Consider the following 20,991-nt stretch of genomic DNA (forward strand, 5'->3'; position numbering starts at 1 on the left):
GAGGATAGGGGCTATTTTGTCTTTCTTTGTATCCCCAAAGCTTAGCACAGTGTCTGGCACATAGGAGGTGCTTAATCAATGTTTGTTGATTGACCTGTGTGATTGTAAATATGTACCCTGTTGTATAGTGTTATTCACAAAAGCCTACCTGTTCCCTTTTCATATTTTCATCAAAGATGCCCTTGAGATGTAAGGAGCCTATTTTCACAAAGACTGTAGAGGTGGACAGCTGGCTTAGAAGTTACTGATATCCTCTTGATCCTCTTGTTTTGGGAGTAGGATTATAGTGATTTTCTTTTCTAGTCACTTGATGTTTTCCCTTCCTTTAGATATTATGAGAATTGATCCTTCAATATCCTCAAAATTCATCATCTCTAGCACGGTTCTCAATATATATTTGGTCTGATCCAGCTGATCCTCCCGTTTTTGTTTTCTTTACTGTAATTTCTATTTCCCCATATAAAATACTGGGAGCTGCGATGACAAAATGTGGTGGTTTCACTTTCATTGATGCAAAAGGGGTTTTTTTTTTTTAGCGAAATCTTGACAGATCTTTTCTATTTTTTTATCTGCTTGTTATCCTACTTTCATTCTCATTTTTAAACTTTTCTTTTCAGATGATCTGACTTAATTGGGCCTCTCGCCGAGTCTTCTATATAGTAATTCCCGCCTCCCTCCACCCCAGTCACTTCTCACTGCTTTATGAAGCGATGTTGATTATGATCTTCTACCATCCTCCTCCATACAATTTCACAAACAAGTTTATATTCTAAATCTATTTGCCCTTGGCTCTTCACTTAGCAAGGAGACCAAGTGTTGCTGGATGCGGTGGGTTTTAGTTGTTTATTTTTTCAGCCTTCTTTTTGTGAAGTTATAAAGGACAAAAATGTGGCCAATTTTTTATTACTTAAAAAAAGTTGATAAGAACATATTACTGTCCTTGTACTTGCCTGAGCTGGTTGTCTCCCAAAGAACCTTGGAGTTACAGCTAAATGTTAACCAATGAAATAAAACTAGAAAGAGAAGAAAAAAAGGATTTCAATCACTGAAAAAAATTTCCTTGACGTACTTTAAATCACTGGTTAATGTCCATCTCCTCCAGGAAGCCTCCCCCTGATCAATTTCTCCCTTCTTCACCCTGCCAGCACAATTGTGATTCACCTTTGCCCTCAAAGAACTTTAGTAATTTTCTCTCGTATCTCCAGCTCCACTCTTGCTAGGGATCAATACCTTAGGGCTATGGTGAGAAGCGACTGAAAAAGTTTCCCGGCATGGAAGCAGAATGTCATCCTGTCTCCACCTCCACTCTCTACCAAGAGGGAAACTGAGCCACAAAGGTTAATACTTTATTATACTGTTGTACCTCACTGCTAATTAAAGATCTCCAGTAATGCCTGGACAGAGGCCTTTCAAGTGGCCTTGAAAAGCAGAGGGAAGGTCGAAGCTTTCTCACAAAGGGTCAGTAAGGAGAGAGAGGAACAGGAGAGCCAAAACCACTTCATGGTCTTTTGCAGGGATTTCTTTTTTTCTGTTCAGCGTAAGAAAAGGAACCTGAGCACAATTTATGATGAAGATCAGCCCAGGATCATTTACCAATTTGTCAGACTATGGTCAAGAAATACAAAAGTCACAGGGAAGTCTGTAGAGTGGCAGTAAGAAGATGATGTCTGTTTACCCAAGGGTGCTGGGAGCCCTATACTTTTCAAGCACACTGCCCAGATAAGACTAAAGAACCTCAATTGGCAGACACCAGAATAGCCAAAAATTCTTTTAATCTGTGGGATTTTTTGTTGTTGTTGGGGATTGGGGAAGAGGGTTGGTTTTGTTTGTCTGTTTGGTCCGGACCTGTGATTTCACTGGGGTAGGGAACTCTAGGTAAGTAAACTCCCTCCTCCAATGCAGATCAGCAATTATTCTATAGCTTATAGTCTTAGAGAGTTGCCTGGGGCACTGAGAATGTCTTGCCCAGGGTCACACAACCAGCATTTGTCAAAGACACAACTTGAATCCTGAGTCTTCCTAATGGCAAGGGTGGCTTTCTATCCACCACACCATACATGGATTATCTCACCTTGTTAACTCACATTGTAAGTTCCTTTAGGGCAGAGACCATCTACCCTCTGGTATTTAATACGGACCCCCCCTTCCTACAAAGTCTGCACTACAGTGTACCCCCATGGTACTCAATAAATACTTGTTGACTAAAGTCTTCATTCAAATACCTTGGGTCTATGGTGAGAAGAGATTGAAAAAGTTTCAGATCAGTGATATTATTGACTTGAGCAGTCCCAACCATCACTTAACATGTTTAAATCAAGACATTAAGTTTTGATTATACCAGTGTTGTTTATCTGGGACAATCAGGAGTCTCATGGGGGACTAAACTCCTCTCGGGTAGCCACAGCTGATTTCTCAGATCACAAGGGTATAGCTCAAGCAGTCAGTGAATAGAAGCCGTCTGTGCAGCCTGATAAAACTCCCAAATGAGATCCCTGATAATAGTCTCAGCACGAAGCTTTTCTTTAAAAGAGCTGAGATTTATAAAGACTTGCCATGAAATAATTTTTTCTCTTGCTGATTAGTAAATTGTTTTAAAGTAGCCTATATCAGTATGAAAAAAATGGGGGGTGGGTAAGTATGAAGTAAGGTGAAAGAAATAAAATTTTCTTGCAAATTGGTTAATGAAAGTAAATGAAAAACATCATTCTTGCTTTTCAACAGATCTATGGCTGGAAACTGAACACAAAGGCAGGGCAAGGGGCAAGGGAGATGGAGGGGCAAAGGTCACCTTCACTCTGGCTTTCAGGCTGTATTTTGTTCTGAGTTCTACATGATCAGTGGTGGCCTATCTAAAAAGATAGGTAAGATGAGCCTCAGAATTATTTCCAATAACAAATACGGTATTATGACTAAACTAATTGTGGCTGTTCCTTCCTTCCTTCTTGCCTTTCCTTCCCTGTCTCCTTTTTTCCTTCCTCCCTCCCACCCTCTCTTTTTCCTTCCTTCTTTCTTTCCTTTCTTCCTTCCTTCCTTCCTCCCACCCTCTTTTCTTTTCTTTCCTCCCTCCCTCCCTTCCTTCCTTCCTTCCTTTCTTCCTTCCTTTCTTCTTTCTTTCCTTCCTTCCTTCCTTCCCTCCTTCCTTCCTTTCATCCTGTCCTTTCCCTTCCCTTCCCTTCCTTTCGCTTCCCTTCCTGACAGTTTCCCCTTTTAGAAAGCTTTCTAATGCAACTCTTGGATCAAAGACTACCACCATACAAAAACCTTTACTGAACAAATTGTATCTTTAATCTTCAGAAATTATTGGTTTAGGTGGCAGAAAAAGGTTTCATTTATTCAATCATTCCACAGACTTTTATCAAGTCCCTATGATGTACATGTCACTGTATTTATTCTTATAAGGATGGGCCTCTAATGGGGTACTCTAAATTCTTTCTTTCCCTTTGCCTACTTTTCTTCTGCACTTAAAGAATCACAGGATTTAGACCTAGAAAGGAGCTGAAAGATCATCTACTCCAATTTTTTCATTTTATAGGTGTCAAAACCGGCATCCACAAAGATTATGTCTGAGACTTGCTCAAAACCATGCTGCTATGAAAGCAGTAAAACTGGAATTCAAAATCAAGTTTTCTAGCTGCAAATCCAGTTTTCTTCCCATATATTACATCGCCTAATATTTAGTCCAACCAAGCACCAACCGAGCTACTTCTGTCTTCTCCCCCAAAGTTGTAGCAATCTCAGAATAAAGAGCTAATGGTGTGTACCATCCAGACAATGCTAATTATTAAAGTTTGGTGGCAAGGCCAATTCACAAATGGGGCAAATAAAGTACTAATGGGTCATATGATTATTCTTCCATCACAAAGGAACTTCGCAGGATTGTTGTGAAAAAAGTACTTCCTAAAACTTTAAGCGATATATAAATATGATTTTATCATTGTTATTTGAAGGTTAGAGTAGAACATTAGTTTTCTGGCTCCCAACTGCATGAATTATCTGATATCTAGATTCCCTCAAAGTATAATTCAAGTGTTGCTTCCTACACCAGGCTGTTCCAGATCCCCCAGTGAGCTCCCTTTTGATATTGCTTTATATTTCTTATTACTTAATATAGACTTTTTATTTACTTCTGTGCACAAATAGTGTATTCAGTCCTCTGCTCCTTGAAGGAACAGATTGTTTTTGTCTTTGTATCCCTAGTCTCTAGCACGTAGTAGGAGCTTAATAGATTTTTCTTTAATTGAATTACCTACATTATTTCCTTTTTCCAATATATGAATATTTCCATTTTACCCAGAAAGATAAGAAGGCCCAAGTCAATTTACATAACTTATTAATCGTCACAGAGTGGGAAAGCTAGACTTAAAATTCACTTCTGGTTTTCCCTCTGCTCTTCCTACCAAGAAGCTGCCTTTCTGAGTTGTCACTTTGGATAACTCAGGTCCTCATTTAAATACCTTGGGTCTATGGTAAGAAAGGATTGAAAAAAAGCTTCAGATCAGTGATATCATTGATTTGGGCAGTCCCAACCACCAGCTCTGTTTAAATCAAGCCATTAATTAATTCAAGCCAGAAGTAATAAGTCTGAGTCATTGGGCTTTTTCTATGTTGTTTGGACCCCAACACCCTAGGAAGATTTTGACCCTAAATCAGCTAAGGAAATAAGAAATGTGACATTTAATTTTTTTTTGTCCAATCAGCCCTGTCACTTTTCAGAGGCACAAGTGAAACTGGTATCTTGTTTGAAGTCAGCTAGTTTATATAAAGAACGTATAATGAATGGTGAAAATATAGCTCTGGCCTTTGCCAAGGACAAGTTAGCAAAGTACTTTAGTCTCATGCTCCATCCTACTGAGAAAGGCAGATGGGCACTACGAGGATTTCCTAATAGTTATAGCTGCTCAAAAGTGAAATACCCTCCCCCCGCCCCACCAAATGCAGTCCTCATTCATTAGTGGAGGCCTTCAAGCAGAGTTTAGAAGATCGTTTATTGAGAATATCCTCAGGTATGGACTGGTCTAGATTAGCAATGGCAACCCAAATAGAAATAGGGGCCACTAACCCTCACATAAAGATGCATATTGACATAGAAAACCACATATTAAAGTTATCTATGTTTTATGGTACTTTTATTTATTTTGTAAAATATCTCCCAATTACATTTTAATCTAGTTTGGACAGTACTTGGGAAGTGTTGTGTGCCACCTGTTTAATCTGGGTGACACCTGAGAGTCTATCAATCTAATCTAGCCTGTGCCACAGAATGACCTCTAACTCATCTTTTTAACCATACAATGGATTCCATGATTCTTTCACCTGTGAGATAGTAATCTCTACCCTCTACCTACTTTCTAGGTATGTTAAGAGAATTAGTGAAACAGTCTAAGGTGTATTCCTAACCCTCAACCATACTTCCACAATGTGCCAGAGACACAATAATGAGATGGATGGAGCATGTGTCTGACCCAGTAAAACAATTTTTAAACTCTTGGGAACACAGGCATCCCAAGAGAAGCCTATTGCCATTTTCATACAGTAATTTAGGCGCACGTGAAAGCTTCAGAGACTAGGGGTCTCTAGGGTTGAATGAAATGAAAGGCAGGCCCTAAAAAGTTAATGCAGCTTCCAAAATTACCTTGTTCACTCAAGAACAACCTTAAGTCTTAAGAGAATCTGGATCAGTGACTACAAGACTCCCGAGTGCCTCCAATGCCAACCTGGAGTTTGACTCCAGGTGTCTGTTTTAAAGAGGGACAGTCTGAGCACCACTGTGGTCCGATCCCCTGGATGTGCATCAATCTTCTCATTCCTGAATGGTATCCTCTCCTATTAGAAACAACTGTGGTGGTGTATGCATTTGGCCCTTCCCCAGGATGATCTTTGTGCCAGCAGACCCAGCCTGGCTCGGCATTCTCCCAGCAGGGGAAAGCTTAGGGGAGCTGTGGGAGCCTAAAGCTGACGTGAGTGTGGGAGAAGCTTTAAAGCTGCTTTTCAGACAAATGTTGCACCTGTTTTTGTGGCAGTCTGGTGCTGGGCCAGGCCTCGGCCTCTAATGACTGGTTAGAAAGTTCTGCACAGCCCTCCAGGTCCCATGCTGTGTCATTGAGTGCCCCCAGGCCCACTCACAGGCATAAAGGAAAAGAACTTTCTCCCATGTCGTGACTGTGATTATACAACTTATTTAAAACATAGCATGTGGTAACTTTCCTCCCTTGTATCCTGGTGAAAAAAATGTCCAATGTTTTGAGTTGACCATTGACAATTAGCCTTTCTTTCAAATGCCTCGATAAATGCCAGTGGTGCCAACCTCACCCTATTCCTACCTCTTCTACGCATGGCTGACAGAACAATGGTCAGTCCTCCATTAAAAATTTCAACATGCTGCCGCTTTGCCTTGTCGAGCAAAATGTATGCATTAAGTGGCCACATGACAAGTACTGACCTAGGCTATTTGAATCTCAAAAAGGAATCAGCCCCTGCCCTCAAGCAACTGAAATTCTCAAATATGTCTTGTGTATAAAACACAAACTCTGATCTCCTAACTCTGATCTCCTAACTGTACGCCAACATCTTTTTCATCACTAAGCTGACAAGGAGAAGATTCTGTTCCCATCAGGCAAATCTGAGACCCATCCCCAGACCCTAGACCTCTCAGGTTTTAAAGGCAGCTAGGTAGTATAGTAGATAAAGTGCCTATGACAGGAGTAGGGAAATACCTGAGTTCAAAGCCTGCCTCTGATGCTTATTAGCAGTGTGACCTCGGACAAGTCATTCGACCTCTCAGTTTTCTCATCTGTAATATGAGATGAGGAGGGTTAGACTTGCTGTTTTATTAGCTCTAAACCAATAATCCTCTCCCCCTTTTCTGTCCACTAACCCACGCCCCCCCCCCGTTGCTTTAAAAATCTAACTCAAATCGTCCTCAAGAAGTCTTGCAGAATTAACCACACTAAATGTCCATCCCTTCAGCACTTAGATAGTATTTGTACCTAGACTGAAACCAGCTACATTAATTTACATCTATTGATATGCTGCTTTGTATACAGATTTTTGAGTTGCTTCATGGATGTCCTGTTCTATCTCCTCAGCTAAAACGCAAGCTGTCTTTTTTTCCCCTCCCCATGAATCCTCTGATAATGTGTACATGGTTTATATGGAATTCAATTTAAACCTAAAAGTATTCATTGAATGTCCTCCAGGTGCCAGGCACTCTGCTACATACAAATTTAAAATACAAACTTATTACATTATATCATATTATTATGCGATACAAACTAAAAAAAAAAAGCATTGCCAGTTTTAAGGAACTCACATGCCTGTGCGCATGGATACAGATAAATACAGATAAATAAATATAAAGTCATTAGAGTGGGGGGAAGCATTAACAATTGGAGAAATGAGGAAAGGCCCCTTGCAAAGGAGGTAAGCTCAAACTTACAGCCAGTCAATCAATAAACATTTATTAAGCACCTAATATGTGCCAGGCACCATGCTAAGCCCCTAAGAAGGAAGTGAGGGATTCTAAATAAATATAGTTAACTTGTTAAATGTATTTTATTGATTTTCCTAGAGGATCAAATGAAGTCCATGAAGACCCAGCTGTGAATGTTGTCTTCCTTCTCTACCTAGTGTATTTTTCTTTACAAACCCCCTAAAACCTCCCCCCACAAAAAATCAGTAAAAACAAGCCCTTTACCTTTATTGTGATTAGCTAAATCTGAATTTCACACTCTCATGGAGTCAACTAATCAACCAAGCATCTATTAATTATCTATTATGTGCCAGAAATTGGCCATATGCTGAGGATCACAGATCTATAGCTGGAACGGACCTTAGAGGTCACCTGTCCAATTTTATAGATGAGTAAATTGAAGCCCAGAGAGGCCAAGTCACTTGTCCAAGGTCACAGAGGTACTAAATGTCAGAGCTTGTGACCCCAAGTTCAGTGCATCTTGTGAGTGTTTTCCTGATTATAAAAGTTTTAGTTCTGAAATTAATCTAGGGAATATTCCAAATCTAAGCATTGGCAGGGGGGGGGGAGGGTGGTGTAGATGAAGAAGTGGGATAGAAAGACTGTCACTCAGGCAGTGAGGAAGTAACAGAACTAGAATTAGAATTCCAAACCATTGGCTCTTAATCTTCATTTCCTGGACAAAGTGATTCTTCCTCTCCACCCACCCTATCCCTTCCCGCCTCCCCCCACCCCCAACCAAATGTTGGAGCATAATTTTTCTATCATTATTTGATACATAACGTTGATCAAACCTCAAAGCATAGGAAAACAGCAATTATGTCTCATGTTTAGGATTCCATAGTATTAAATGGGAGGGACAGTGGAACCTGGATGTATTTTTGGTTTGGCAAATGGCTCAAACTATTTTTCAAACATTTTGGGTTTGGCAAAAGCCAAAATGCATTTTGCCAAGCACTTTGGCCTTAATTTTTAAACCCATGTGTATTTTAAGGGAAATTTAATCTATATGTTTCTGACTCATTTACACTTAACTCATCAAAATGCTGTTTGGTAAGAGCTATTAGATGTCCAAAAAACTTTATGAGCCCTTTTCCTAAGCTATTTTACTCCTCGTCCTGACCAGAAAGTCGTATTTTGCCAGTCATAAAATAGCTCGAACCCCAGAGGCCTGAGGTCAGTTTGAAATTTATAACCTCCAAAGTTTAAGTGGATACTGAGCTTGGCAATAATCTCTCCCCCCACCCCGCCCCTGTATTCCTATGAAGGCCACAAATAACAGTCAGGTTTTCTATGATAACAGTATGACAAAGACCAGCTCCCCAGCTGACAGTGTGTGATAAAAAAACCTGATCTATCTAACCAAAAAGCTATAAAAACCTGCCAAGGAGGGGCAACATAAGCCATTTCACAACCAGGTAAGGGTGAATTCCTAAAGTAGATTCCAAAGAAAAGTCCTAAACGTCAATTAGAATGAGAAGAAGGAAGTGGGATTTTCCATAAGAATTTGTGATTTTTACATTTTCATTTTTTGCCTTTTGAGGAGCTGGCGGACAGAAAAAAAACTTTTATCAGAGACAACTCTGTGGTTATGACAATTTCTCCAAAAATTGTTAATGAATTGGATGTGCCAAAAACAGCACTTGAGTTTAAACCAAAAGCACATGGAATCCAAGCATGCATATATGCATGTCATGGTGATCTCATCGCATATCATCTGTAATAATGTTCAGATGCCGCTAGATTACAGTATTCTGGTGGGAGAGGGTTTTTTTGGACAAGGTACTTTAAAATAGCAGCTTCAGTGGTTCATAGGAGCTTATAAATATTTAAAATTTAAGCATCGAACAAATCATAATGACAAAGTTTTACATTTAACTGCGTATGCACCAAATATCTTGCAATTGCTCTAAATATAGGTTTAAAATATCAAAAGAGTATGTTGATGGGACGCAGAACTTTGCAGAGAAACTTAAACCTGATAGTTCTTGCCCTCAAAACATTCAATCTGCACAATTTTTAAAGTGTGTATGTAGGTTTCCACAGAGGAAGATTATATTACACGGCCCAAATTTCCAACACAAGAGTCAGAGGCTGAAATATAGCTTCCCCCCCACCACCCCAACTTTCTTTCAACAAATGCAGTTCAGCCACTTGGCTTCTCGATAATTTCTTATTGTAGGTTGGCTCAAATTTAAGACAGTAACATTTTAGAAACACTTGGAGAACTAAGCCAGCTGCAAGGAGGATATCATTACAAATTGAGACACATGTTGTACAGGAATACCATTCATTTTAAATACCAAAAACATGTCTGGAGGAAACACAGTCATGCAAATGAGCTAGAGATACATTTTTTTACACTACATTTCCAGAGTTCAGGTCAACATTTTACATCATATGTGTCTATAGAGTTCCTGTATTTCTCCTTTCTGCCTGCTTCTTCAACATTTTTGGCCTCATGTTTCTACTTCCCCTTCATTCAAGACAAAACACAGCTTGCTATCAAAAGAAAACAGCAAACCAGAGGTTGGGATGGAGAAGTGAGGAGGAAGCCAAACCTGGCACAGAGGAGGATGGAGATTCCTGAACTGACTGGATAGAAAAGCAGCTTGGAAAATGCAGCAGTTTTCACTGGCCTGAGCCCTGATCTCATGACTGCCCAGAGAACCATTTCTGCCTTTCTCGGACGCCTACTGATGATGGGGCAACTGAGCTAACTTGTTGGAAGCATATCTTTGATCTCTGCTGCTGTGATGAACTACTCAAGAACACCCGAGCCCAAAGGTGGTCAGGCAGAGCTTTGCTCATTTTCTACGGATCAAAGCTTGGAGCGTTTAGGAACAGTTTTGAAATGTGGAAAGTCATTCCTACAGCTATCATGAGCTTTCTTGGCTCTGATTTATCTCAGCTAAGATCTTGCAACTGACCCTTGAAATCATTTGGGTGTGTTTACTCTTCCTCCTGATTGCCTCCAATTTGCAATCATAAAATCAATTTCCACCCCGCCCTGCAACTGGTTGTTTTTCAGAATTCTGTGGGACTGTACAAATTTTCAGAGATTTTATAGTTAGATGGTGCTTGGTGAATTGAATCTGAGATGCTATCTACTCCAGATTTCCCTTTAGAATAAGCTCAGGTTGAGGTTAAGGAATCGGGGGTGGGGGGGCAGTATTTATCCTTTTAAGGTATTTCCTTTTAATTCCCCTGAAATATAATTACTTTTTGAGCCAATCTTTCCCTGCCCCACTTCATCCTTCAAACTGTGCCCCCCCCCAAAAAAAGTCTCAACATTAAAGAGTTCATACGTGTGGAGTATATATGTGACTTAAGTAGTCTTTTGAAAATTATATGCATTGTGTTTAAAATAGCAACCAAGTGGCACAAACTCCATGCTGGGAATATTAAAAGAAAAAAGTACATGACTCTCTTCATTCCTTTTGGCACACCCTTTTTGACATGATGTTCTGGAAAAGACTGAGTGTTTGGGCTGGGTCTCCATGAAGTAAATATTCCAGACTGTACAGTATTGTTTGTCTCCAAACTTCTGTGCCCCATGGTATGGTCTGTCTCTGAGAGGTTAGGCCTTAAATGACTGGACCTTGACCAATCAGAAAGCGTCTTCTGCCTGAGTACCACCAGGAGCCATTTATTGGCAGCCAATCAAGAGAACAATTTCCAGTAATTTTACAATCAAGTCTAATACCCTTCTTTTCTTCCTTCCTTCCTTTCTTTCTTTTTCTTCCTTCTACCCTCCCTTTCTTCCTTCCTTCCTCCCTCCCTCCATTCTTCCCTTCCTTCCTCTTTCCCTTCCTCCCTCCCTCTATCCCTTCCTCTGTCTTCTTTCCTTCCTTCTCCCTCCCTCCTCCCTTTTCCCCTTTGTTCGTTCCTTCTTTCCTCCCCTTCCTTCCTTCCCTCCTTCCTTCATCCCCTTCTTCCCTTCCTCCCTTCTTTCCTTCCTCCTTTCTTTCCTCTCCTTCCTGCCTGCTTCCCCCTCAATACAAGGAAGCACATTCTGTAACAAAAATACAAGTTGTTGTTTTGTTTGGGGAGTGGGCAGGTGGGGCAGGGGAAGCCACAGAAGGATACATCAGTTCATACCCGCCCCCCCCCCCCCAAAGTGTTGGTTTGCTGTCATATAGCTAGCCTAGTTCTTATTGCTTTGACAGAAACCATTAAATTGCTTTCTTCTTAGAGAGCAAATTGTTAAGGATTACTTACCCTTATTTACCCACTACCACCCCAGGATGCTAGCTAGCACTTCCCTATGATCTGGGAAAGATTATACATTTTAGAAATTTAATGTGTTTCTGCTCTTTCCTTCCTTGTCTTCTTTCCTGGGAACTTGAAGAAGGACCTGAGTTTGTCTCTTTACATTCTATGACTTGGACAAACTTCCACTAGGGAGAAACTTAGCTTTCTTTCTTTTTTTTTTTTTAATACCATGGAAGACTTAGCAATAGTGGATTAGATCTGTTGCTGCTCTTTTCAGGGAAACATGTTGGAATCTCTTCAATTGAGATAATTAACTTCCCCAGGGCAAAGAGCAAATTCCCAATTCTGATGTAGCTAAATAAGAATTCATCTTTTTGCTCACCTGTCCCTGGTAGGAGAAGGCACAAAATTGGAATTCCCTGTTCACCTTTTGGAGGGAAAAAGGGAAGAAAATATGTCAATACTTTGTCTTTCTATTTTGTGTAATCTGGTTGCATGTACCACTAAAACCTGACTGAAATACTATGTGAAAGCCAGATGTTTCACAGCCTCAAATTGTTTACCTTAAACCACTTCTCATAATCCTGCCAACATATAGCATGTGTGCACAGCCAACATGAGGCAGGCTAATTTTAGAAAGCCCTGGCTGACAAACCTGAGACAATGGGTGCAAACAAAATCTCTTGGTTAATCACTGTATGTGTCTATAGAAATGCTCACATAGTGGCTTTTTCCACTGAATATTTGAGTTATATCAACTTAGACTTGATCAACCACATATACCCTGACCAGAGGCAAAACTTGAAAATCAGGAAATTAGGTTGCTAATTAGCATTCCCAATAACAATTTAATTGGGACCTTAAATAATCTTGTCTGGCCTGGTGCCCCAACAGCTCACACTTGAATTGGTTTCCTTTTCTTCTTTTGTTTTTGGAAGGAGGCATTCAGAGTAGCTTTCTGAATATGGAGTTTGACTTCAGAAACTTCACCACAGGCAAAGCCAGCACTTTTCTGTCAAACTATTCTGTGGAAGAGTTTAAATTGACAAGAAGTTACATGCTACAACCACATGTTTGGTTTCCCTAATGAGGAGAAATCCCTGTCACACAACAGTCATTTCAGTTAGTGAGATTCCATGACCTGACTAATAATTAAACTCCAAGGGACCAAACCTGCAGCCACTGCCTCCAGCCTTCCCAGAGAAAAACCAAAGAGGCCAAACTCTTGGGACAGGAGTCTCCAGAGTTCTAAAGAATCAGAGCTGCATAGCTTGAGTCTAGAAAGAAAAAAAAACAATCAGGGAGAGAAAAAGGGCCAATTTTCATTTGATTTTTAAATTGTACAGGAACACTCAGAACTGCTGTTCCCAAGAATGAAAAGTTGCATGGGTTGTTTTTGTTGAATCAGTTCTGGGCCCATCGGCCTCTCTCTAGGAGTGGAAAATATGAGAGTGATGAAGTTACTCATGCTCTAAATTTTTCCACTGATTTGAAAAAAAAATTAAATCAGAATGTTTCATTTCTTCGGAAAATGGGTGGTAGCGGTGGTGGTGGTGGTAGTGGTAGGGTACTTTTGAATATCGGCAAACATTTGCATATGGCCACTCTCAACTCCTAGTTATACAAAGGGCAAATATAAACTTTGGGGATTCAGAAAATGTACAAATGCAAATAGTTCCCTTAAACCACCCTTGGGCAAAGACAAATAAAAGGATATTCCCTTTATAAATAGAATTCTTTGTGGACAGGACACTTGGAAAAAAATGTTTATGTATTTTGTCTCTTCATTTGGGGGGAGGTTTTCCCCTCATTCTACAGGAGATGCAGAACTGGTGTTTTGATTGTCAAAGGTTTAAGGATATGGGATGGCCCCCAAATTGTGCTTTTATCTTCATCTGAGTTTAATTTGTCCTGCAGCTGCAGGGAATCATATATGCGCACTCATGTCACTTGTAATCCTATCAGCCTACAATATACAAAAGAATATATAAAGTCATGCACATAGGGACAGAATTACTTCTGACTGGAATCCCCAGAAAGCCTTCTGTGTAACACCAATATTCTCACAGTAAGATAAGGTTATTGTGCTAGCTGATTATTTTATTGATTTTAAACTATAGCCCTTTGATTCTGTTTAAGATAATAAGAAAAAAATAGAAATGTATTATGGGAAATGGTTGACCTGAAAGGGAAAGAAACTGAAGAAACATTTCTGATACTAGTAGCAGATGGTTCCACATGGTTCTAAAAGGGCCAATAAGAGAAGTCTGCCAACAAGATGAGGACGTCCCTTAGCTGCACCTTCCTGACCATATCCCTGAATGCTTTGGCCTGTATCATTCACCAGTCCAATGTCAGCCATCTGGTCACAAAAGTCTCAAAGTCCATTATTTAGGACTTAGCATTCCTACATGGGAAATCCTAGGATTCCAGATCTGGAGCTAGAAGGGCTTGATATCAGAGGCCATCTGGTCCAACCCTTTCATTTTATAGATGAGACCCAGGGTAATTAAGTGACTTGTTTAGGGTCACTCCAGAAGAAAGTAAAGAAGTAGGATTTGAACCCAAGACCCTTAACTTCTTTCCATTATATGACATTGCCTCCTAATGATGTGGAACAATAATGAACATGGCTTTCAAGTGCTCAAAGGCAAAAAAGAAAGACAGCAGTGTTTGTACATGTGTATGCGTGTATAAGCACATGTGTGCTTAGGTGGATGTATACAGATATATACAAGGGGGTGAGCACAAGAAGAGGTGAGGTTCTAGAAATGAATTATCACAAGTTGAGATTACATCGTGTGGTTGACATGAAGCTACAATGGAAAACAGAAAACATGATTTCCTGAAATTATCTAGTTCTCTCTCATTTGCAAATCACTAGATTTGTTGTTAAGCCACTAAGCTAGAGGCAGCAAATCTGTCTTCCTGACCCTCTAGACCTAGGTGAGGGATGGGAGAAGCAAGGGCACAGTATGTAAGAACCACCACAAATGACCTCCGCCCTCCCACACTGCCCCCCTCCCCCCAACACACACACACTTAAGAGCCATAGGAAATTGAGTTATAGTTTCTCTGGAAATGGATTGAAGGAGGCTTTCTATCTTCTCTAATGACTCTAAGTCTCCATTTGCCAGGTCCTGGACCCATTCTTGACTAAGAAACCAGATTATTCCCAATCATGGGATGTCCCTTTCTCCTCTGTATCAAGGGCCCCTTTTCAGTAAATGACCTAGTGATGCTATTCGTGGCTTGGCTGTCTCTGCTCTCAGTTTTGGAAGGATAACTGCCTTGATGCTCATTTGAGCAAGTGAACCTTTTCTAAAGCCTTCTAAAAATGGGGTTAAAAAAGGAACACAGCCCCATGCTTTCTCTCTGCTTTCTTAAAGTGTTTACTCATGTTGTTGTCTTGGGAGTTTGAGCATAGATTCCTACCACCTGCTATTAATGCTCACCAAGTCATGAGATCACAGATTCAAACCCTTAATTTTATAGCTGAGGAGACCGATACCAGTAGTGACAAAGGGATTTGCCCAAAGTCACCCAGTGAGCAAAGAGCTGAGATAAGATTTCTTTCATGGGAAGCTCTCTCAATGGAGATAACCAAAGGAAGATTCTAGAGACCTGTCTTTGAAAAAATTGGGGTTCTATTTATGAAATCAGTAAGGCAAGGTCCCTATCTCAATCTTTAGTTAAGTAAGTTGTCAGTCCTAATTTAGCCTGAGGACTTGAGGACTTCCCACCCCACTCCCCCTACCCCCCACCCCCAACAACAGGAAAGAATGAAAAAGATTTTACCTAGTGGGAATTTGCTTTCTTTACTTTCCCATTGTAGCGATCTCCTTCCCTAGGACCCATCTCATTTCTTGACTTTTACTTAAAAAGTCACTCACTCACTCTTTAGGGCTCATGAACATAGGATCATAGATTTAGAGCTCAATCTCAAAAGCCATGAAGCCCAATCCCCTGATTTTACGGAGGAGGAAACTAAGGCCCAAAAAAGTTAAGTGATCTGCCTGAAGTCACACACTTAGTAAGTGTCAGAGGCGGGATATAAACCCAATTCCTTTGATTCCAGAGTGACTTCACTTTGCATTTTACCATGCTGCCTCTTACAGCTTAACAGGGCCAGGGAGGATTTCCAGCAAGGAGGGGCTATGACAATTTAGGGAGGTACCCTTTTCGAACTTTAAGTGTACTACCAGTTATAGAGATGAACTCTGAGACAGCAATTGCCATCCTACTATACTATGCTTCTTCCTCTCTGCCTCCCCCTCCCCCCCCTCAATAGCAGTGGGCAGGAGAGAAAGCTGTGCAGTCCTGAAGGACCACCCTGACTTTCCCAGGCTTCCCCCAATAAAGCCAAGTGGGGAGCGAGACCTTCTACCCCGTCTTCCTCCGAGATTCAGGGCAGCAAGCATTTTCCCCAGCTGCCTGCCTGGCAACTGTCCGGAGCTCTGGGCAACCGAGCTCGGTCTTAGCTCATCTCTTGGACACTGTCGATGATCTTTGCAAACAGAACACAATGACTATAATGGAAACTTGATGGCTTGGGAAAGTTCTAGCCAGTGGTGTGACTGGTACCAGAATATGGCCAAGATGGGTGGGTCACTGGCTAGTTAGATGACTCTTCAGAACTGCCACCCCATGACTAAAAATTACAGAGGTCCCCCACTAACCTTTCATCCTTCCCTACAAAATCGCCCCACCCTGCAATGACTGGAGAACACAGATTATACAAGACACAGACAAAATATAAATATAAATATAACTGTGACATCCCACATTCCTCCCCCGTCCCTATTCTTTTCTCGTTTTTTGTTTTGTTTTGTTTCTTTGTTGGATCTTAGCTACTAACACCTCGATCTCAGCCTCGACTTTTGTCTCTCCACATTGTCAAGTCTATGCACACCTGCAAAGAGATAGGAGAGGCCTTTGGCTCATGACTGAGACGGGCCACGTGGACCTACAAACCTTTTACTTATTTTGATTTCGAATTCGGAGGCACCTCCTTTTCAATGGCGGTTCCAGGTCCTCAGGCCCGGTGCTGAGCATTGGCGTTGAAATGATACACGGTGCGATGGCAGTCTTTTCTGCAGGTTTTGGCACAGGCTGGATCACGCAGCCTGTCTTGGGCAGCATCCGCAGAGCGTAGGCGTGGTCCTCATCTGCAGGGTTATTAAGGTTTGGGTCTGTCTTATCACCCACCGTGAGGGCCTCTTCCCCCATCAGCTTTTTGCCGGCCTCTCCATCCATGTGGAGGTTGGAAGCACAGTTGTTCTCCTTGACGGATTCCAATTCACTCACTGCTGGCTCCTCTGGCTGCTGCGACTTCTTCTGGGAGGGTGGCAGGGGAGGAGGAGGAGGAGGAGGAGGCAGCGGCGGAAGCAGAGGAGGCGGCGGCGGCGCTGGAGGCAACTGCTCGGGAGGCTGCTCCGAGCTCTTAGAACCCTCGGTGTTCTTTGTCCCGTTCACGATGACATTGCAAACCGCGGCACTGGTGGCTTCGAGTCCCGAAGGGCCTGAGGCGACCAGAGAGACGGGCCCGCAGTGGGTTGAGTCACCACCAGGCAGAGTTTTTGGGTCAGCCGCGCTGCAAATATTGTCCCTGCAGGTGCTGCAGTTCCTTTTGTCCGAGCTACCAAAAGCCATGCTTACAACACTGCTAGGGTCGCGTTCCACCTTAACTTGAGCATGCAGGGCCCTGTGAATGACATTGTGCAGCCGGGACCGATGGCCCACGGTCAGGTCTATCACACCATCCTGAGGACCCTGGACCACACTGGAAAAACTAAACTTATTGTTCACCGGGCTGCTGGACCGCACAGTCAAATCCACCACCTCATTCTTACCATGCTCCTGCTGAGCCGCCGCATGACTCAACGACTGGCCCGAGCAGCCGGGGGATGAGTCAGAGGACTTAGAAGACCCTTGCTTGGAGTCTCTAGGGGACAAGGAGTGTCCACTTGACTTGCCCCCAGCTGAATCGCTGGGTGTGTTTGGAATGAAGTTTTCCCCATTGCTAGAGAAGCCGTTAGGGGGCTTGGAATCATTGACATGAGGGATGGGGATGGGGATGGGGATGGGCACAGGCAGCGGGACGATGACGGGGTATGGCACTAACAGGGTTGGGGGTGGCACCAGTGGGGCAAGGGATGGCAACCCAAAGTTCATCATCTGTGGCATAGGCATAGGGCCATTTGGCATCATGCTGACGGGAGGGAAGGGAAGACTAGGCAAAGGTGCTCCAGGAGGGGGCGGGGGCAGCAATCCCGCGGGGTTCCCAGGCATGGTTGGCGTCGTGGGGGGATGGATGTGAGGTGATAGCATTGGCCTGTGCATAGGGCTGGAGGTGGGGCCCATGTTTCTGGGACCACCCGGTGGTGGACCAATCCCAGGGATCATTGGGTTAGACAAAGGGCTGTTAGGGTTGGAGGCATGGTGAGGTGGCCCCCGAATAAAGGGAGGGCGAATCTGCTGCATGATTTGCTGTTCCATGAAGATGGGCAGGGGGACAGGCCCTCGGTTTGTCATCACCATGGGAGGACTCCGAGGTGGGACACCGATTGGAGGCACAATACTAGCAGGTGGCTGAACAGAAACTGGAGGGACATTTGGAGTCTCATTGATGGTAATGGGTTTGGGAACTGGTGTGGGGATTTTTGTGACAGAGCAGTTGGCAGTGTCAGATGGAGAGACGGTGGTTGACGAGGATGGTCCAGGCCCTTGATTTTGGCCAGCTGCAGACACTGGGGAGGGGGCCTTCCTCCGAGCATCTGTTAGCGGTATATTCCAAGAGTCTGGAGTCAGCAGCTGTACCCCAGCACCTTCTGCTTTATTTTCGATCGGAGGATGTAATGTGCTGCACAGTCCAGCTGGAAGATTGGCCTGTGTTTCTTTGTAGAAAATGTCCATTTTGTACTGATTGAGACATTTTGCACTGCAGAACTGAAGCCTTCGCTCCCCGTCCCCAAAATCCAGGTATTCTTTTGTGTGCCTTATGTGCTTACACCAGTCACATACCTACAACACAGTAACAAAATCACAACAGGTGAGATAAGCAATTTCCTTCGGTAAAGAGTGTTTCATATTGTACATAAAGGTTCTTTCTTTCATATTCATTCAGGGCTTTTCAGAGAGCCTGAGTTTTTCTTCTGAGAGATAAGAGTCTAAAGTATTTATAAAAAAATGACGGGTAAGAGCTGCCGATATTAACCCCACACATAAGCTAATGTCACCCTCTTTTGTTCTTTCTCTAAAAAAGGAGTTACACCTTCCACTTTAAACATCACGTACGTGGAGTGTGTGGAGTGTGTGTGTGTGTGTGTGTGTGTGTGTGTGACTGGGTGTTTAATTGGAGAGAGAAGAATAAATACACCTGCCCACACATTTTTTCACTTGTCAAAAAAGGCCCATAGTAAATGCAAATCTAAATATGTTTGGAGAAGAGGCCTTCTCCAAAAAGTTCAGTGGGCTCGCAATATGTCCCTTTACAACTCTCCTCCCCAGGAGGCATTTTTCCCCTACTGACTACATTCCCAATAATGTTGGACAGAGTGCACTACATTAAGAGATATCACAAAGCACCAACAATCCTTCTCTCTCCTTCCAAGTCGAAACTTGGAACTCATCATGAAGTCTGTGTAAGGTTCAGTTCTCCCCAACTTGTGATGTTGCAGCAAGTTAGAAGTATTTTTTGAGCTGTTTGCCCACTCTCACTCAGTAGTCAGATTTCTTGGTGATATTTCTTGGCAGGCAGGCTTATTTAACAACTTTTCAAACATGAGAGAACGTTTTCCAAAAGTTGTTATGGCTTCCCCTACCCCCACCAGCCACCCTCCGAACCTCCTCTACTCCTAGTGTGAGGAAGGCTTAGCCAAATTCATTTTAAAGTAAGGCTGCAGAACTAATTAAGGGCTGAAAGCTTTTCCCAATTGGAAATCACTAGACACCAAAGTTCAAAAAATAGTCATTCTAGGCTTCAGAACCCATTACTTCGGAGAAATTATTGTGATTTCATTAACACATTAATTTTGCAACACCATCAGTTCTCGCAGATGGTGAAGACATGATCTACAATTCAAATATGAGTCTTGTTTGCACAAATGACTTTCCTTCATATGGCATTTTAAACAAGAATTAATGAGTAATCTTGCCATAGCTATAAACAGATAAACAGATGTCAAATTTTTCAATAGTTCCTTCAGTGCCTTACTTCTTTTCTGACAGAATTTTACACACATATAATCTTTTTCTTTCTTTCTTTCTTTTCTTTTCTTTTTTTTTAGCTCAGTGCTCAAACTCTATAGCCCATGGAGAGTTCCAAGACTCTGCAAGCACTGAGTTTGTTGATTGCACTTCTGACCATGTCACAATAAAGCACCATGTACCGATGTCTGTTGTTCCCAGAAGTACTATGCCAGCTTTAAGTTGCTTGTTGCTGGTAAGGGTTTTTTTTAAACAATTATTGTAAGTGGATAGCATTAAAAAGATGATTAATTTTAATAATGATTGGCCACATAAACAATGCAAAAACAACATATGCTGGGCATTTGATTACTCATCTCATTTAACTCTCAGCTTTCCTTGATTATAAACAGTGGTGGCATTCTAGTAAGTGTTTCTGTCTGTGCTATGGATGTGTTTGGTGTCCATGTGCCTATCTGTAGAAATCCACCCACTTCCTTTCTACTCCTTCTTTTGCATGAATTTCCCCCAGCAATAATAAGCATTCATCACCACTTTCTTTTCAAAAGTTTTCCTATTGGACCTTTTCTATTTTGTCTAAAAATTAAATAGTCCCTCAAAAAGAAATAATACCTTCCAAATTACCTTTGGAAATGAGAAAGGTGGCTTCTGAATTATATTTTCACAACTACTTTCACAGAGCTGGAGAAAACAATACCATTACTACTCCACTACTGAACGTTCTAAGCCCCTCCAAAGTTAAGGGGCTGGGGAAACTTTTAATATTAGGCATGAGGAAGAATGAGTTTGTTTCACAAATATGTGCAAAAATTCTTTGAAGGTGAAGACCTGTACTCACACTTCGGCAGGCCCTCTAAGGATGATTATGCTATAAATAAACACTGAATTTATCCAAATGTATCTAAGCACATTTGTATTTTAGAAACCTGCTCATTTTGGCTATAGAGTTAACCAATATACACATGACATGGCATTTAATTTCCATCTATGGAACTTGGCCATGTGCTGTTATGTTCCAAAATTAGGCATTCAACAAAAACCTACAATTGAAATTTACAAGACTATAGTGAGAGAAATAATTGAAAAAATATGAGGGGACA

At 41.9% G+C, this 20,991-nt stretch overlaps 1 protein-coding gene across 1 annotated transcript in view; it reads right to left on the minus strand.

Annotated features, from left to right (window-relative positions):
• Window positions 1-20,991, minus strand: part of LOC118858546 (sine oculis binding protein homolog) — a 229,179-nt gene that overhangs the window by 8,240 nt on the left and 199,948 nt on the right. Inside the window, exon 6 of the mRNA XM_036769111.1 lies at window positions 16,658-18,706. Coding sequence (XP_036625006.1) covers window positions 16,661-18,706 — 2,046 coding nt within the window. The 3' untranslated portion in view covers window positions 16,658-16,660. The remainder of the gene's footprint in view (window positions 1-16,657; window positions 18,707-20,991) is intronic.

The sequence above is a fragment of the Trichosurus vulpecula genome, chromosome 7 (assembly GCF_011100635.1).
Source record: "Trichosurus vulpecula isolate mTriVul1 chromosome 7, mTriVul1.pri, whole genome shotgun sequence".
Taxonomy (NCBI): domain Eukaryota; kingdom Metazoa; phylum Chordata; class Mammalia; order Diprotodontia; family Phalangeridae; genus Trichosurus; species Trichosurus vulpecula.